The sequence below is a fragment of the Rhipicephalus microplus genome, chromosome 9 (genome assembly GCF_043290135.1).
Source record: "Rhipicephalus microplus isolate Deutch F79 chromosome 9, USDA_Rmic, whole genome shotgun sequence".
Taxonomy (NCBI): Eukaryota; Metazoa; Arthropoda; class Arachnida; order Ixodida; family Ixodidae; genus Rhipicephalus; species Rhipicephalus microplus.
Window position 1 is genome coordinate 19,641,704 of NC_134708.1, and position 18,153 is coordinate 19,659,856.

The following is an 18,153-nucleotide window of genomic DNA, read 5'->3' on the forward strand; positions in this document are numbered from 1 at the left end:
CTTGAGTGTATGTCTCTGCATTCGCTCGGTATAGCCAGTAATGATAATACCCACCACAGTCCCAGCTTAGCTGGCTTCCACCACCTCAGTGGTGCAGGGGCTCTAAATTTGTCCTTTCTTTCATTTCTTTCTTTCGTCATCAGGCACTTTCTGGCTGTATGCCGGGCTCTCGCTGCTCGGCTGGTTCTTCTTCTTCCTCTTTCTGCCGGAGACGAAGGGCAAGTCCTTGGAAGAAGTCAGCGACCTCTTTGCACACCCCTGGTGGAGCGACTCGACAACGCGTGACAACAAGAAGACCGTGCAGTATGTGCACATTCGCGGCATCAACCAGGCTTACACCACAGATGACGGAGACTCCGGAGAGGAAGACCGCTAGAAGACTTGCACCAACTGCTAAGTGTTGCTGCTACTGGGGTGTAGCTAGGCTGCGCTTTGGTGCCATTGTCATTTGCGTAAGATGATCCCGTATGTTCGACATATGGGGTCAACATACCATGGTCTACAGACTGCAGCGCAATGTCGACAGGTTGTAGGTTTGCTTTGCATACCGTGCTCGAAGACTAGTTTGTAGACCATGGTTTGTAAACCATAAGTTGTGGCCTATTGTCTAGAGGTCACGGTCCACAGGCCATAGCCTTGAACTGTGGTCAGCAGAGCAGGTGTGCATAGAAAACTGTGATCTATAGACCGTGGTGAGTGGAATGTGGTACGTAGCTTCTAGATGCTGGTGTGAGCCATGTACCACACTGACCAGAGTCAAGTGTGCCAGTTAAAGTCTGCACGCCTCTGTCTACCGACAATGGTTTATCTCAGACTGGCTGTGATCTGTAGATCATAGTGTGCTGAGTGTAGTGCAGTATCTGTACACTGTAGACCACTGTCCCCACCATATTCTGTAGACCACAATGTTCAGGCTATGGTCTGTGGATTGTAGTCTATAGACTGTCTAGTTGGCAGGCTAGAAGTTCGTGGTCAGTCATGCTGTTGAGTATAGACCACACATTCAATTACAGAGCTTGCTAGCCCATGGGCTGGCATGCCTCAGACCCCGGTGGGCGCATATGTTTGCAGGACATTTTTATCAGCGTGTCGTGACCTGACCGTGGAAGCCACTGTATTAAGAATTCAAACCGGAAAACAACTTGCAAGTTTTCTTACACAGAGTTGTTCTCAAAGGTATTAACTGCTGCGCGAACAATCATGCTGTCTATTGTGCAATGTAGTTCTAGGAGGACACGCCAGTCCATAGGCTAGCTGTTGCTTCCTTGGGAACTTGGGTCATTGTCCTGTGGTATTTCACGTGACAGCATCTTGAAAACTGTAGCCATCGCACAAGCCCTGATGGCCAGAAAATGACTCATCGGCTGAACATGTGCCCTAAATGTTTTGTTCGGACTGCCCTTGCAGGGCAGTGCATTCATGCTTTGTACCGTGCTCCGTAACTGATAGCAGAACAAACTAGTGTTCAAATTCTCTGATGGATTCTAAATGAATATCAAGGATATGAATGAAGGCATTGTTTTTTTTTTGTAACATTTGTTCCACAGGGCACTGGCCTGACATTTCCTTTGTTCATTCAAACGGTGGTTGAGGATACCGAAATCTCGGTCATTGTGTGGGGTCTAGTTGATGCCCGAGTGAAAATATTGTTGAAGTTGACATTTTCAATCACTATCTTTCTTACACGTGCTCTGCACGCCTGGAAGATGGAGAACCAGTGTGCTCGACCATTTTTGTTTACTATTTGAAGCTTTCGGCCCACTTTTGGGCTGCCGTTTGTATAGTCTTGTTAGGTTTTGCAGTTTCTCTGAAACCGGCCCATGTCGAAACTGGCTTTTTGCTGGCAGGAAGCCAGTAGTCTTATGCTGTCTGCCGAGAACCTTGTTTACGTGTAGTTGTTATCCAGGCACGGACATTTCTTTTTTTGTTCCACGCGAAGGTGTGTACGGCAGACTACAAGTGTGATACTAGTCACTGATGATCAGGGTGTGTGTTCTAGACAATTTGTAGTGATTGGGTCCGTGAGCGCTGCTGTTGCAGGCTGTTGATTGAAATGGCATCACTGTTTAGCACGGTTAGTTTTACAATACATTACCACTCTTCATGCACTGCAATGCTTTTGAATTAATCGCAATGCCTTGCGTTTGAATGCACAACCAAGATATGTCTGTAATAGCAGCCTGAAATTGCAACGCTCCAGCATTGTCTACAAATTGTCCTTACGGATTGCGCTCCTGTGAGTTTGATGCCTTTTGCAGTGATCAACAGCCATGATTGCTGTGCTTTTCACGAACAAAGATTCTAAACTTACGCCGGATACCCCGTCAGGGGTGCCATGAACATGCAAAAGATTTTTTACCTGTGTGAGGTGTTCGAAAAATTGGGCGTTTTGAGATATTGAGTTATGATGACGGTTGTTGCTTTGGAGGCAGAATTTGTTTGTCATGCAGGGCTTCATGTTACCAAAACGTTATGCGATCAACACACGATCGCTATTAGTGCATCGCGCTCTCTCGCTTCTCATCTGAGAAACATGGCGATAAGTTCGTTGCCATGTTAGAATGTTTAGGCCTTTATGTGTATTGCAATAATTTTAGCTACCCCGATTGTAACGCGTTTCACGTATTGTGGTGCATTAAGCAACACTCCAACTTGCTTCATATGATAACGAGTTAACAGACTCCTTCATTTATTGCCTACCTGAGCGCGTCATTCCAGTTCAGTCAATATTATTTTTGCAGCCCAGAGTGATTGTGTATGTAGTGTAGATAAGCACATGTGTACTTTTAGGGGCTTATCATAAGACTCGTGGGTTCGTTTAAACATTGATGATTGTGAGTCGCAGTTACCGAAAACTTCTCTTGCTAGTTGGTTTTCATTTTTTGGATGTGAACTAGCAGTATGCAGTGCAGCTTGTTCAGTGGGCCTTCACTCTGAGGACACTGTCCAGATTATTTCACTGCTACGGTCTTGTTTTATGGCGTGTGCTTCTTAAAGACTCACTTTAATGGTTTGTGTCCGAAACGCCAGATTGCAAACAGTTTCCAGAACAAGGTTCTTTTGTGATACAAGTCAGTGTTATACAAATGTCAGATTGTTAGATATATTATGACTCGAAAGGTATATGTGCCAGTTTTATGAGAAATCTCGGTACGCGCACAAAAGCCCAGAGTTTGCACACGTTTGTGCGGATAATAATAACAAGCTCCATGTTTCTCGTTGAGCTTACAGCTTGTTGTCGAGGATAGGTAACTTCATGTTTTTAAAGCATGTTTTGGAAGCATGCAGAAATTTCGCTGATCAGATGTTTCATTGTTATCTTCTTTTGTCACTTGTTGGAATGCTGGCTAAGGCCAAGCCGACACTAGTCACGTCGAGAGTCGCTGAGACTAGCAGCGAATCAGACTTTTATTTCATTATGCATAAGTCGGCTCGATGCACGTACCAAGCAAAGTTAGCGAGAACAAAAACCTGGTCACTTTCTTTCGTTGTCCGTGACCGCTTATCATTTGTGGGCGAGGTTGCATTCGTAGAAAGGTGAGCACATTTGAATGTCAAAACCAGATTATAAGATGGTCTCAGATTTCGAAAATAACTGCTCCATGATTGCTGCCATTAGCGTTAGCTTTTACCAAAGTGATCGCAAGGCATAGTCGAAACTTTTCACTAAATCGAGTGCTGCTTGCATTCCTCACTGTCCTCGCCCTATCACTCATGACATACATAACGAAATCAGCCTTCCCAAAAGTGCCATTGCGTAGACCCCCAAGAATAGTGGCAAAAAACCAGCGATGAAACCAACTGTGCTGTTATATTGCACGCTCGAGATTTTATCGTCCTTGAGCTTGTAGGGAAAGTGGAGACTACGGAATATTTGTATTGCAAATAACTGCACGGATGTGCCGAGACGCGTAGTAAAGCCGAGCATCTTGAAGGGGCTGCACCGATGACGAAGTTACAAGGTGGGAAAGATGATGTTCAGTAACAGCTCGCCCAAACGCCTATTATTCTACAGTAAAACCGCCTTTCAGCACGGCTTGAGCTAGGTTCGTGTTCAGCTATGAACTGTCGCCTCCTTATCCTAGCTGGATATTCCCCTCTTGTTCCTAGCTATCATCGCGGTCATGTACATCAGACGAGAAGTCAGGGTTGACAGATGCTGTGGTAGTAGATAATGTTTCGCGCAGATTGCATGCAACCTGTTTGCACTAAGATACATGTTGACCATAGACGCTGTGTTATGATGAGCATAACACTTGATAGCGCCAGTCTGCGTGCTGTGTGCCCATGTTGACGCGAGCTTGATCATCATCATAGATAAGCTATGCGCCTTGCTTTCATATGGGGCTGCCGCATTTCACTAGTTTTCAAGTATTTACTAACTTGATAGCAGCTCCGCCTAAGAAATGTGTACTTCATAATTGGTGCAGGTTTGTTGGACTTCGCGAAAGTTTGTTGGAGTGTCAGAGCTTTGAGCAAATTTCTCTTCAATTCTTGTGCACCTTTTCATGTTAAAGGAGGTTTGCAAATTTCAAGCAGTGAACGATTTACTGTTGCAGCAATCCTAGGGCAGTATTGAGGTTGCTCAGCTCGGCAACCTCAGTACTGCGACATGCTGGAAGTCTTGGTTGACGATGTGTCTTGGAGTATTCTTACTCACACATTCGTGACCTTGTGCTAAAGTTAGATTCATCTTGCGTTTGCCACGAACATGAGCATGGGTGTTGTCACGTTCATGTCAACAGGGGCATACAGCCGCATTGGTATTACTTTCGTTCTCATGCAGCAATCATCATGCAGGCACTTATTTGTCGAGCAAACATATAGAGAGAGTTTCGTAGCCCACTAACAACCTCCGTGCTAGCGACATTGTAGGTACTCCTATGCCCGAATGTTTCTCTTAAATCTTGTATTTCTCGCATCTTGATAACGGGCACATCAATGGGAATCGAGTGTTCATAACAAAAATGTATTGAGAACTGTCGCCTAGGCTGAAGGCATCGTACCACTGAAGATGCGAGTTCCTGGTGTGTGACCTCGGGGGTGGGCTAACCTGCTTGTCCGTTACAAGGCACTCGAAGTTCAGCTGTCCATGCTGGCAATTCGTCGAAGGCAACCAGTCTTTCCCAAGGTGAAATCGGTCGTGCAACTTTAAAATATGAAAGCATGACGAGTGAAGTGCACGTTGCATGCAACTTGTCTTGCTTAATGGCAAATAAGGCGTGCACTTTGTGGACATGTTGGGGGCGACAAAGTAGCGAGCGCTTTTCAAAGCTTTTTAATAGGCTGCTTTAATAGCCAACTTCATGACATCAGTATTGATTCTTTTGCTATGTTTTTTCTGAAATACTGACAAGTTATTTTGTGCATTCCAGAGCCTTTCGTTTAACTTTTACATTTGTGATATATATTGAAGCGGTCCAAGGTTTTATATCGTTTCATTTGTCTTTTGTATTTCGTGTTTTGTTTCTCGCACAGTATGTTGGCCTGTGTAATATTGATGTTTTTATTTCATGCGTGCTTCAGAGTTCTCTCTGAAGTTGTAAATAGTGAGGTGCTCTTTCTGTGACACCTGGACACTTAGCCGTGGCGTAGTTGCGGTGGTGTTCGATTTCTATTGCTTTTGTAGAGATTTCTAGCATGGTGTTTTTTATGACCATCGAAAGCACATCCCCATTACGAGCTATACCTACCAGCAGCAATAACACTAACCACTTGTCTGTGGCAGCTTTAACCGGATGGTTTATAAACCCCCACTTCCTCATCCTTCCCAACTTTTCCAAGCAGGCTACTCTTTTGAAATAGTTTTTCCTTTGTTGCCCTTCCTTGCAGTCGCACTGTAAAGTAAGAAAAACAACAAGCAGATATGCACTATATTTACAAAGTATGCAGTTACAGACACGCAAGACAGATCACACTTCCCAACACCTATCACTGTCTTAATCGCTTTCTTAATCCTGTTTGTCGAGATGACCCTGGCGAACCGTGTGATAGCACGGTCAATGCTGACATGGCTGCCAAGTTTCAACGTTGCATTGATGTGGCTTGCCATGTCAGTGTGATTCCCCCAGCATTACTTTGCACTTGCTTGTCCAAAGACTACATGGAAGCACCAACGTCGTTTGTAATTTATTTTTAGAGCACTAGTTTAATAGATAAGAGTTTGCCCCCTGTGCAGCTCTGGGCGAGTTGTCTCACAGCCGTCACTCTGAACGAGACTAAATTTCGTTATCGGGCTCTCTCAATGCTCGGTTAATTAAGCTGCTTGCCAAGGCCTCCACAACCTTGACAATGGATAAAAAAAGGTTCGGCTGATATTGGCCCACATTGAGCAACGTGCACCGGCGAAGGGCCAATATCGGGCGAACATTGGCCCCGCCTTTTTGCCGTCATTCCATGTCGACGAGGTGAGAGTTGACCACTTGGACCGAGCATAGCGAGAGATTGCCGAGACATGTCTTTTGATAAGATTTGTGTAGGACCATGGGACTTGAGTGGCTTTCAGTTAAAGCGAAAGAGGAATTGAAGCACGTTAGTTGCATATTTTGTATCAAAGTTTGAAATGAGTGCTCTCACCAAAAGAAAAGTGCCCAAAGTACGGCCGTCTACTTTATCTTACCTTTGTTTGTCGTCTCGCAAGAATCGCGTCGAACTTGGCGCCGTCGTGTCGTTTGCAACACCGACTACCGCATTTTTTTTTCTCGTCTTCGGGGGGAGGCTCGAACTTCATCAACATTCAGCCATCGCGGTGTATTCATTATGGGTGTGCTGACAAGACCAAGCTGTTCGCTCGAAGCTACGGACCTGAGTGCGTCTCTGGTTTAGACGCTCGCAGGTTGAAGGAGCGCGTTACCCTTTATTGGGCAGTTTTCTGGTGCTTTCAGCATTTTCGACAAAGAATGTTTTTTCCAGCATAAGAAAGTAGTGTGTATCGTTTAGGATAGCAGTCATTTCTTTTTTTTTTTCTGATGTTTTCTTATTACGACTGCACTCTAAGCTATACAGTACTCTTAGATACTTTCCGCCCCCACGGTGGTGTTGTTGAAAGTGATGTACTGTTGCCCCTTCATAGTACTAACACAGAATTGCACCAGCAGTGAGAATCTATAGCACTTTGTATAACAATAATAACGTTGTCTAGAGGTCTTGTTGTGATGTGATTGCAGAGTCTATTTGCCCGTTGTTTCGAAGGCTCGCATTTGTACGCCTTTCCCACTTCCGCAACGCAATTCAGGGTGTTACGCGTAGTGTTGAAGGTGGTGACCGTGCATTCCGAGGCGGTCAATGTGTGTGAAAGAAAAAGAAGAAAACGAGAATACTGGCAGGTAATTTTGCACCTACATGTTTTGTGCAGGGGTTGTTGCGTGCACGAAAATCAAAGTGGTGTGACGCTCATGTCGAAAACAATGTGCACCAAACATTTGTCGTCCTTTTTGGTTAATGAAGCACTGAACAACGAACGTTGGCGGAATGAAGGAATGTTGATGAAGGGCACGATGCAACAGTTGGAGGAGTGGTCATCTAGTCCTGAAACATCAGAAAAATGTGTGCAAGAATGCTTGAAAAGGTGTTAGAGGTAAAGAAAAGCCAATGAATTGAAATGCAGATTTGCCAAATGTAAGGAATTTGAAGAGGATTATTATAGCCACAAGGCGTATCTTTTTATGATCCTCCATTTATGTCCTTTTCCTCGCACACCTCTAAATGGGACACATTGCTGGTTTGGTCAAAACCGTTATAAAATCTTTACACCGTTAAACTGTTATAGAATCTTTTTACTATATTGCACATCCATCTCTCCTTCATTCTGCTAACCTCCCATATTAGTGCATTGCATTTGAAATGGTTATAGCCCTTACCAACACCTAACCAGTCAAACTTATCACATTGGTGGCAGTACGTATTACTGCAGTGTTTGTTGGGCTATTGGAATGCACGCTAGTTCTGCTGTTTGTGTCAACACTGCACAAACACGTTAGCGAACAAAGGCTCGAAGAAGCTGAAGGCAAACGGTTTATTACAGCAAACCGAAATAGTAAAGCCGCTTTCGGGGAAAAAAAAAAAAGGCGTCGCCCGTGGCACCCACGTCTCCTCCGTAGGCACAATCCCGAATACCGGATGCATTGTTCAATGCGGCAGCAATAGTTTCCCGTGCACTTGTTTTTGTCTTGTCGGTTCACGGACAGCTTTGTACACTCTTTCTTGTGTATACCTGTACGTTGCGTGGCATTAAAAGCACTTCGCAAACGTGCGTCTCTGGTCTTGCTGTCATTTTTTTTGAAGAGGTGCGATGTGGCACGACCGACTTCTTTCATAAAGACGTCTTTCATACTTCAGCGAACAAAATCAACACATAAGATGCATTGCCACGTTCAGACCTAACTACATTATGGATCTAAGGTACTTCTGGTTTGAGAGCTTGATGCGATAGTATTAGAGTAAGTTTCTGTAGACTGAGGCTCGATTCACAAACATGTCAAATTTATCGCAGTACTTGCGTTTCTGGCGAGGCGGTGGTCTCTCAATGGTTTTTTATAACGTGTTGCCAAGGGCACTAGGCAGCAGTCCTTACGTTGCCAGTGTCCATTTGAAAGCAAAAGCAGTGAAAAAAAATGCTGTATCATGACTGCAGTATCTGTGCCAGCCATGTGAACAAAGCCTAGCAGTCGTAAGCTAGATTTTCTGGAGAAAAAGCATTACTGTAACTTTTGCTTCTGCTTAAAAACCAGAACAGACTTGTTTGTGGTATTAGGGACTAATGCAGACTGTTGGCGCTTATCAAAATGGAGCTGTACAATATATACATGTGCGGCTAGCCGCTTCTCGCTTATGTGTACCGGACCACCTTCATAATTGCTCGTCGTCGGCCGTTATGTGTACAGATGCATGGTCGCCAGCTTGTAACTGATCCGGCACGATCTTTTCGTCGTACCAAGTGGCCGCGTCGGTGACCTCCGGTTGAATCTGACAAGTTTTGTCGGTCTTGGGAACACTGCAGCTGCAGCGATGCATACGTGGTGTGCATGTCGAGTCTTCTGTTGTCAAGTCTGTAGAGTGTGTCTGTTGCGCATCACTAGGGGTCGTGTGGTAAGGGTTAGGGCTGGTCATGGTACCCTCTTCCTTTTTGACTACAACTCCTTTTTGACTTGCGCTTTTTGAGGCTTGAAAGCTGGAGTTGCTTTGCATGTCTGATTCTTGACTGCAAACTTGTCGTGCGAGTTGCGGCTTGTCAGTTTCCTTCGGTGAACATGGCCTGGTATCGGGCATCGACTCCGCACCCGAAGTGGAATGTTCAGAATGTTCAGGTACAATGTCGCACCGGTGTATGCCCGAGCTTGAGAGTGCATGTCCTCCTGTTTCCACTAAAGGTATTTTCCTATCGCTGGTTTTTTCAAAGCAAATGGTGTCTTGGTCATGCTTGTAACTTAGTTGTTGCTGTGCATTACGAACCGTCTTAGCGTCTTTCATCACACTTTGACTAATGGGTGAGTTTTCTGTCGAAAGGACCTTGAGTTCGTCGTCGAGAGTTTTGTACCGCAATGATGATCTTCGGGACTTGTGTCCGGCGAAGTGGTCGTCAGCATCTTCGAAAGCGGACATGATTGAGAAACGATCGGGTGGCTTGTACAGTACCTGGGCCTTGATTTCCTCCATGTACAGCTGGTGGTGAGCGTGCTGGAGCTGGAGGACCCAGGCGCTCTTGTAGAAGCTGTCCATGTCTCGCACTTCCGTCATACCTATGCCGTGAAAGTACCAAGATTCATAATTATGCTGTTGAATTTGGGTGGGGCGCAAGCATGCGGAATACAGGATGCCCTGTTGGCTCAAAGGACACGGCATTGAGTCTCGGTGACGGAAGCTGCATTTCAATGTATGTGAAATGCAAGAGGCCTCTGCACTTAGACTGAGAGACAGGTTAAAGAACACCTGAAATTCAAAATTTCTGGAGCCCTTTACTGTGGCATTTCTCATAATCAAACAGGGGTTTTAGGACTTGAAACCCCAAAAATCATTAGCATACAGAATGCCATAGCAACCGAGCTAATGTCCCTTTTCGTCCTCAATTTTTCGTAGGGCAGTACAAACTTTTTTTAGTGTTCATTTCTAGCTAAGAGGCTTTTGAAAAGCATGCAAAAAAAATTCCCGAGACTCTTAAGTATAATTGTGTTCATGCTTAAATCATGTCCAGTATACTGGACTCTGGAATTCTTTTGTTGCACTTATAGGTATGCACGTTCTGCTACCTTTTTTTAAAAAGTGTTGCTTGTGGTTCTGTCAGAAGGTTAGTCGTCTTATAAAATAAAAAACGGTTTGTCTTGATCTGAGAAAAAAAAAATTCTCATTGTTAATAGTCGTACGTAGCGTCATGAAGGTAAAAGAACCTAGGAAGGAGTGCGCTTAGCGTCAACAAGCGAACTTCCTCTAACACAGCTTCTTCTCTGTGCTCCATGCTCTTAGTAGAATCCCCAAAATACTCCTGTCATTTTTGAGAGCTGGGCTTCGAGTTTGCCGCCTGACACTCACTCCCAGTTTCCTTTTTTTTCTTGCATGTTTGGCACAGTGCGGTCCAATTACAACCTGGCGTCCAGTGTACCGGACATGAAAACATTCTCGCATTGCAAGCAAACTACTGGTTACAAAAGCTACTTTTTTTCATCATTGTTTCAAGAGGACACAATTTAAATTATATGAATTGCACGAAAAAAGCTCCTAAAATAATTTTGTACACTTTTCCTTGTGGATGACGTCTATACTCTAAGGTGCCACCATCAGAAAGTGGGGCTGAAGGAGGAAAAACGTTCAAATTTACAATTCTCCCCTCTTTTATAGAAGCCACACAAAATGGTTGCGACTCCGATCGTGGATCGGAGCCGAAACTTTCTGCACCGCCTTTTTTGGTATGTTCAGTAAACTGGTCACTAGGACAGAAAGGGATATGACGGGCAGCAAGACTTGCATTACGACAAGCAATTTTCTGGTTGAGGTAAGATACCATACTTACTTGGATGCATCACTGTCCTCTCTGTAGACTTGCTTGTCGTCTGAAATGCAAAGTATAACTGTCACATGTTCATGGGCTGTTAACTAGATGCCATAGCTTTAGAGAGGATGTGAAAGATTACAGGACATGCTCTATCAACGGAATTCGATTTCTGAGAGCCACACATTTATACTGACACCATGAATATACAGAAACACCAACAAAATTACTGAGCAATGAACACATTACATGATTAGATAGCAATGAAATAACTAGCCCAGAAATCTTATGTTTAGTTAACAGGCCTTTGCCAAAGCAAAGATAGTAGACAAAGGAGCCTTACCTCTTGAATGCTGTCATGGATTTTGTTGTCATAAGAAATAGCTCGACTCTGGCCTTCCTGTCGCACATTTGGCTGTTGGTGGAGAGTCGATGCGACTTTAGTGGATGTAGTGGTTGTTCCTTCTGGTTTGGTGGCTGGTGTGTAGACTGCAGAGGTTGGTTCTCTGTGATGAAGACTAGACATTGGAGTTCCTAATCCTCGATCGGCAGTGTGGTGTACTTGCGTGTGTTGCACTTTGCTTTTCGTCGAGTCGGGGGTATCTGTAATTTCAATCGGTGTAGTTTCGTTTTTGGGGGTTGCTTGGACATCTCTTTGGCAGCTGTGAAGGCTGTGATGGGAAGTTGTCGAGTTCAGCCCCATTTTCTGTTCCCTCTCGTGTTTTGCTACGCCTTGTGGGAAGTTGCGGCACGACATTGAAGACCCGCTGTATGTAATGCTGGGAACGTTCCTAGCTGCTTGATGGCTGGACTGCAAACTCCCAGCATCCCGTACATCTGATCGCTGGAGGTCGACAGTTTCTCGCCTCTTGACCGTTGCACCCTGGTTGACTGCCAGACATGATGATGCACTGTTTGAGGAGCTCGCCACTCTTCTGGTCTGCTGTAATGCTTGTAGAGGTGTTCTTTCTTCTTGTTGGGGCCTGTTGTGCTGGAGGATACTGGTTCTTCTGTTTGCTGGTGTCTCATCGATAAACCTGTGGATGCTAAGCGGTGAAGCACGGTTGGGTGGTGTGTCTTGAATGCCGGACCTCAGCTGACGGCCGAGCCGTACTGTGCCGCGGCCTCGTGCAGGGGTAAGTCGCAGGCTGACTGGCTCTCGCTTGTTGGCTGCCGCATCGTCGAGGTAGTTTTGTACCATCGCTGATAAACGGCTATCACTTGGTGAATCTGTGAAGGATACAGAGGAGTGTTGTTACTGGCAACTCAAGAGACAGCTTATGATACTGTAGACGTGCTTCTGCATATGCATGCTAGCAGTGTGTTACAATTTTATTGAACAGTGCTTGGAACTTGCAGCTGGATTATGAACCTCATACTGATACCGTACGTAGGTGCAACTTTTTGTTGTAATCCAGTTACCTGGCTAACAGGACATTGCAAACGAGAACTGTAGTCCTGTGTTGCCTTTGATAGCTCTATCTTTCAGACCCGTTGATTATATAGAGTATGTCGTCTTCGCGACACAGTGAGCGATGGAAAGGAAAATGATAGGTGTAACATTAGGAGACAAGAGAGCCGAGCCGATCGGGAAGCAAACCGGGGTTAAGGATATCATAGTTGAAATCAAGAAGAAATGGGCATGGGCCGGGCATGTAGTGCAAATACAGCGGGTCATTAAGGGTAACTGACTGGATTCCCAGAGAAGGCAAACTAGTTAGGGGGACGCAGAAAGTTAGGTGGGCAGATGAGATTATAAAGTTTGCGGGTATAAAGTGGCAGCAGCAAGCACAGGACCGAGTTGACTGGCGGAACATGGGAGAGGCCTTTGTCCTGCAGTGGATGTAGTCAGGCTGATCTAGAGACCTTCCCACATGGCACAGGCATCAACTTGTGGACCAAAGATTTAATAAGAAATGAAATTTAAAGTGTCATTATGAACATATATTTTATAAATTTCAACTTTTTTCCTTGTTAATGGCACAGATGTTTGGTGTCATGTTTGAGCAAAGAAAGTCTGTCTGTCTGCAGCATTTCTGCTGAACGGAGGCTTTGAATTTTTAAGAAAGCAGTTGACATACTGCACAATCAGCAATTGGTTTGTATTTTTCAGAAAAGTTTAGTTGTTCTTGGCTTTGAATGTAATAATTTTAAAATGATGAGGTTTGCATGAAAAACTTATGTGGTATTGACTCACATAGCCTCAGGATTGGAACTGGTTTATTACATGCATGAAAATTACTCTATTTTGAAAGTGAAAAATTCAGAAAATATTGTGGGTAAATGTTCTCTGTTGTGTAATTCCTTGTGTGAATTAAAGTAAATTGTGTATGAATTAGGTTAAGTGCCTCAAAGAAGCTGAGCAAGTTTTTGATGAGGCGATACAATTGAAGTGAAGTGGATAATGTTATCGAGCACTGAAAGGTGAACCTTCTAACTAGTGATCTACAAAACTAGAGTGGTTGGTGTGTGATTATATTGCATATCTGGCACTTGTTAATTATTAGAATTTACATAACTGAAACTATAACCACTGGCATGTGCACATTTTTAATTTTTCAGTGCTAATAAAGCCATTCACCAGTGGCAAATGTTATATATAGACAAACATAAAAAAAAGGTAATAAACTTACTTTTCGTTATACAGTCATAATTTTAGTTCCAATTCTGGGAATGAATGTTGGCTACCTTTGCACAAAATTCCAATGCTCTGGGAATCGTAGCTGTTAACAAGAAGTTCACATGTAGAAAAAATAAAATAATAAACACTGCATACAATTTAAACTTAATTTCGAGCCTCAGTGCAACCGGCATTCATATTTAAAATACCTTGTTAAGTTTGCAGCCATAGCTTTTCTTACCACTTCTGTTTCGCCAAATTTCGAAACTCGCATTCAAAGTCTTGCCTCGCCTTAATACAAGTTTATGATACAGAAATTGGCTACAGATGTTATAGAGACGTGGCAAATTTTCTGTGCGAGACAAAGCAAAGGCCGTGGGATGTGTTGATATTTTCCCGTGGGTTGTAAATTGCAGTTACAGCTTTTGCATACCTCTGTACGATACAGTAGTGGCTGGTGTCAGCGAAGAACATGAGGCGATGTCGCTGCTCCGTAAGCTCCATGATCGCTGGGCTTGCGGCTGCGGCTTCAACGCCCACCTCACTGATGGTGTCTTGGGCTCCTGGAGGCAAATTCGATGTGTTGAAATCGGATGCCATTGCAGTAGACTTGTTGTCTACTGCTTATCTGGAGACACATTCTTCAGCTTTAATAAGCTAAAAAGCAGATTCAACTATTTGACGAAGGCCTCCCTACGCTTTCAGTGCCCAGATATGAAAGGCAGCATGCACGACAAAACAAAAGGTGTATGTATGGACGAAAGCATCAAGTAAAATAATTTCTAGCTGTGCTCCTGCTTGATATGTGAGAAAAATGGTCGATGTAGAGCATTGCTAGTTTTGAATCTCTGAAAAAAGAAATGAATGCTTGCAGTCTGGGCAGGTCATAATGTTTTCATGGTAATTTCAAATGGTGCACGGTACCTACAGACAGTGCGCTGTATAAGTGTAGAGATATCAATCGTACGGATTCAGGTTGGCACATATTGTGCATTGCCTGTGTACGTGAGAGGACGTGCGAACTGTGGCTCGTATATCGTGAACACGCAGCGTTCGCTTTTGATGTCTTGATTCAGCATTGCACAATTTCCATCCTTCGTGAAGAGAAAAATTGCCCGATGATTTCCAAAGAAAAATAGAAGTCTGGATGAAAGGTTTAGTTTGAGCCAGTTGGTCACACATACTTGCACAGTGTTCCATACATATGCAGTATGCTGTCTACAGTGTTCTTCATCCTCACCTGCTCTGTGCCTAAAAGTGACCAGAAGAATGCAAATCGCACAGCGGTTGCTCACAAAGAAGATGTTTTCATCGTTTGCAAAGCTGCGCATTTCCAAACGACTCGGTGTGCATTTCTGAATGGCAAAACGCTTTTGCCCTTGTTGGTATCAAGAAGGCAATATTAAGGAGGGCACCACATAGCATACGCAGTGTATCACTTACGTCTACTGGAAAAATGGGCATCGGCTCTTCGTTGGGCTCGGCATTCTCTGGCGAAGTAAACATGGGATCTAAGGTGGCGGGCTGGTCATTACTGAAATGAAACAATAGGCTAAGGTTGGACAGATATTGAATGGAAGCATTATTCTAAAGAATGCCTCGTGTATGCTTCAGAAAATTCCACCCACATCCACAAGCAGCATCCAGAATGCACATAAGGGACGTCAAGGAATCGTGTGCTGTGAACTTCACAAACTAAAATGTCAACTGTAGAGAGATATGCTACCTGGTTGCATACATATAGAGTCATTACAGTAGGACTAAAAATGTAGTGATTTGGATCATACTCATAGCGAAATTTCTGTAGGCAGTGCGTTAGACAAAAGCATTTGTCCCAGCCCCTGCACTTTTTGCTTGTCTTTTGTGTGTGAGATGATTCCGAGGTATGCCTAGCTTTTGTGCTTCTGTATGATCGCATTGCCCCCAACTACTTCATGCTGTGTTGGTCTAACTGCTGTGCTGCCATGCTGTTGTGCACGAGTGTGTGGGTCGGGTTGCACGCCGCAGTGGCTGCATTTTGATGGAGGCAATGCGCAAAAAAAAAACTGATTTACTTCAGATTTAGGCCCAAATCAAGGAATCCCGGGTGCTCAAATATAGTCCGATGCCTCCCACTATAGCATGCCTAGTAAACTTATTGTGGTTTGGCATGTAAAATGCCAGAGTAAAATTTTAAACTTTACCCAAGAATTTGCTTTGTGATTCTTTATTATGCTTACTAATAATACTAATTAAATTATTCAATCTTTCATATTACAATACAGGTATGAACATTTTTGGGTGATTGAAGTGGACAGGGTAAGATGAAATTTCGCTTGAATTAAAACTACATGTAACACTTTAGGATCAAAATTTTAAGGAAACCCAACAACTTTCTTCGTGCTTATTTTTTTCTGATTACAGTTTAAAATCATTCCGTCTTTCACAATACAGCTATGAAATTTTCTGGGAGATGTAAAGGGCCTGGGTGAACAGAAATTTTGCATGTATTAAAATTGCATGCAAAATTTGATGTTGAAAATTTTAACAAAACCCAGCTACTTCTTTCAAGGCTCTTTTGATTAATTATAATGCTAATTCAATGGTTCATTCTTTCATATGACAATACAGCTATACACTTTTCAGGGTGATTAAAATCATGAGGGTGACCTGAAATTTTGCATGGATTAGAATTTTTCCTCTGTGTGGCTTTCACACTGGCACAAAACATATCTCGTGACAAGACTGCCACAATCGTCCATACCGCAGTACATTTGGATGGTTGGGCCGAAATAGTAGCGGTGTCTCTGGAGGGTTCTCTTCTGGATAGTCGATGCCGGGTATGAGGCCGTCGTTATCGCTGGTGTACTGTGGGATTGTTATGGGGGTTCGCCTCTCTTCACAGCTCACTTCAAGCCATTCTGGACTGAAAAGACCAGACAAGCAAACCATCATCTCCTGTTACGTGCATTGTGTATTTATTAGTCATGCAACTGGCTTAAGTTCCAGTTAGATCTCAAGTGGGTCCAGTTACTTCCAGTACTACTGTTCATGGTACCATTTGGTTCCCGGTTGCCTTGTAACTGGAACCAACTGCTTCCATTGCTGGGACCAGTTGACCTGCAACTGGGTTTAGTTCATTTCCAGCTGGAACCAGTTGACTCCAGATGACGCCATTTGATTCCAGTTAAATTTTTTAGCTACTCATTTTCACCCGGGAATTAAACTGGCGTAACATTGTTTATGTTGAACAGGAAAGAAGATTTTATACTCATAGTAACTGCCTTGGCTCCTTTGTTCTTGATTGACCTCTTCCATGGTTGGGCAGGGGTCCTCACTATTCCTGCCCCATTGTAATAAAAAAAAAAACGATTTTGTCGGTTAGCTTTATGAATGGTTCAGACCCACTACAGGAAATTAGCCAGTTATGATGACTATTCAGGTGTGAAATGTACAGTTAATAAGAAATTTTCAGATTGATAAGAAGGAATATAACATAGCAGCTTAAGAATTCAGCCAGCTACATCGCCATTTATTAATCAGCTAGTTTACAACATCATGTGGTAAATTAGCCGAGAAAAAAGTGAACATCGCAATATTACAATTGAAATCATGCATCTCCGAATGGCTGTAAAACGTCGCATGGGGCGCTAATTGTGTGTTACCGGTATGTCAAGAAAATCAAGGAAATTAAGGAGCAATATTTGAAGTGTATGAAAGATGTCATTTAGTGTTCCCATAACTATATTTTGTTCTATATTAATTGAAAAGAGACCGTGGAAATCTTAATGTTCATGAAAACAACGTACCCGTCTTGCAAATATTCCGAGCGTGTCAGGTTAGAAGCTTCCTTGTTCAGCGCTGCGGGTATAAATGTGCCACGCGAGAGAACATTTATCTCTTCAATCGAACAGACGAATGAACGAAGACCGTAAAATGAACCAATACGATAATGAATATTCAACGACTGACCAGACGACATTGGCGCTAGCAGCCTGGAATACATGTCCATGCGTTGAAGGTCCTTGCTCCTCCTAGCATCAGGCCACGGCGGGTTGTTGCGCGCCTCCAGCGTGTTCTGCAAGCGCTGCTTCCGAAAGAACTCCTGCATGACAAGTTCTGCGGCTCACGTAACGTGTACAATGCCGGAAACGTCTTTAGCGTAACGTTAACGCTTCTCTGACCTGTTGTGCCTTCTGCTTTAGCTTTCTCTGCACCCTTGTTCTCGCTCCACCGGTCCAATTCATTGCGAAAACATGCGTCGTCTGCTACGCGCGAAAGCGCCGCCATCGAGTGACGCACTCTTGCACGCCTTGACACAGAGTGAGAACAGCGGTAATGTTTATTTTCACGTGCAAGTTTAAACTTTACTAATATAATTACCTTTCTTGATTGACACCATAAAGTTAAGTTGTTTGGGGCATTTACTACAAGGAAATAGAATTACTTGTTCTTCATTTTTGTGAAGTTATTTAGGACTATTTTCTATCTCGAAGGAAGATTGTTTACAAGCGGCTGCGCAGGGCCTGGCTGGGCGTTGCAGTCGGTAAGTGAAGCGGCGCTCCTGCAAAGT

At 43.7% G+C, this 18,153-nt stretch overlaps 2 protein-coding genes across 3 annotated transcripts in view; one reads left to right on the forward strand and one right to left on the reverse strand.

The window, feature by feature from the left end:
* Positions 1–8,251, forward strand: part of LOC119163564 (proton myo-inositol cotransporter) — a 29,924-nt gene extending 21,673 nt beyond the window's left edge. The window contains exon 9 of the mRNA XM_037415584.2: positions 144–8,251. Coding sequence (XP_037271481.2) covers positions 144–376 — 233 coding nt within the window. The 3' untranslated portion in view covers positions 377–8,251. The remainder of the gene's footprint in view (positions 1–143) is intronic.
* Positions 8,001–18,058, reverse strand: LOC119163565 (uncharacterized). 2 transcript variants are annotated; one of them, XM_037415586.2, is made up of 10 exons: positions 17,765–18,058; positions 17,553–17,685; positions 17,390–17,441; positions 16,852–16,923; positions 16,345–16,506; positions 15,045–15,135; positions 14,035–14,164; positions 11,325–12,211; positions 11,003–11,042; positions 8,001–9,737 (listed from the first exon to the last, which is right to left on the reverse strand). In XM_037415586.2, the coding sequence occupies exons 1-10, from the start codon at positions 17,825–17,827 to the stop codon at positions 8,848–8,850; spliced, it is 2,520 nt and encodes an 839-aa protein (XP_037271483.2). In that variant the 5' UTR covers positions 17,828–18,058; the 3' UTR covers positions 8,001–8,847. The 2 variants fall into 2 exon arrangements, with proteins under 2 accessions (XP_037271483.2, XP_075729377.1); XM_075873262.1 differs by lacking the exons at positions 17,390–17,441; positions 17,765–18,058 and having other exon boundaries at positions 17,553–17,680.
* Positions 18,059–18,153: the final 95 nt, after the last annotated feature.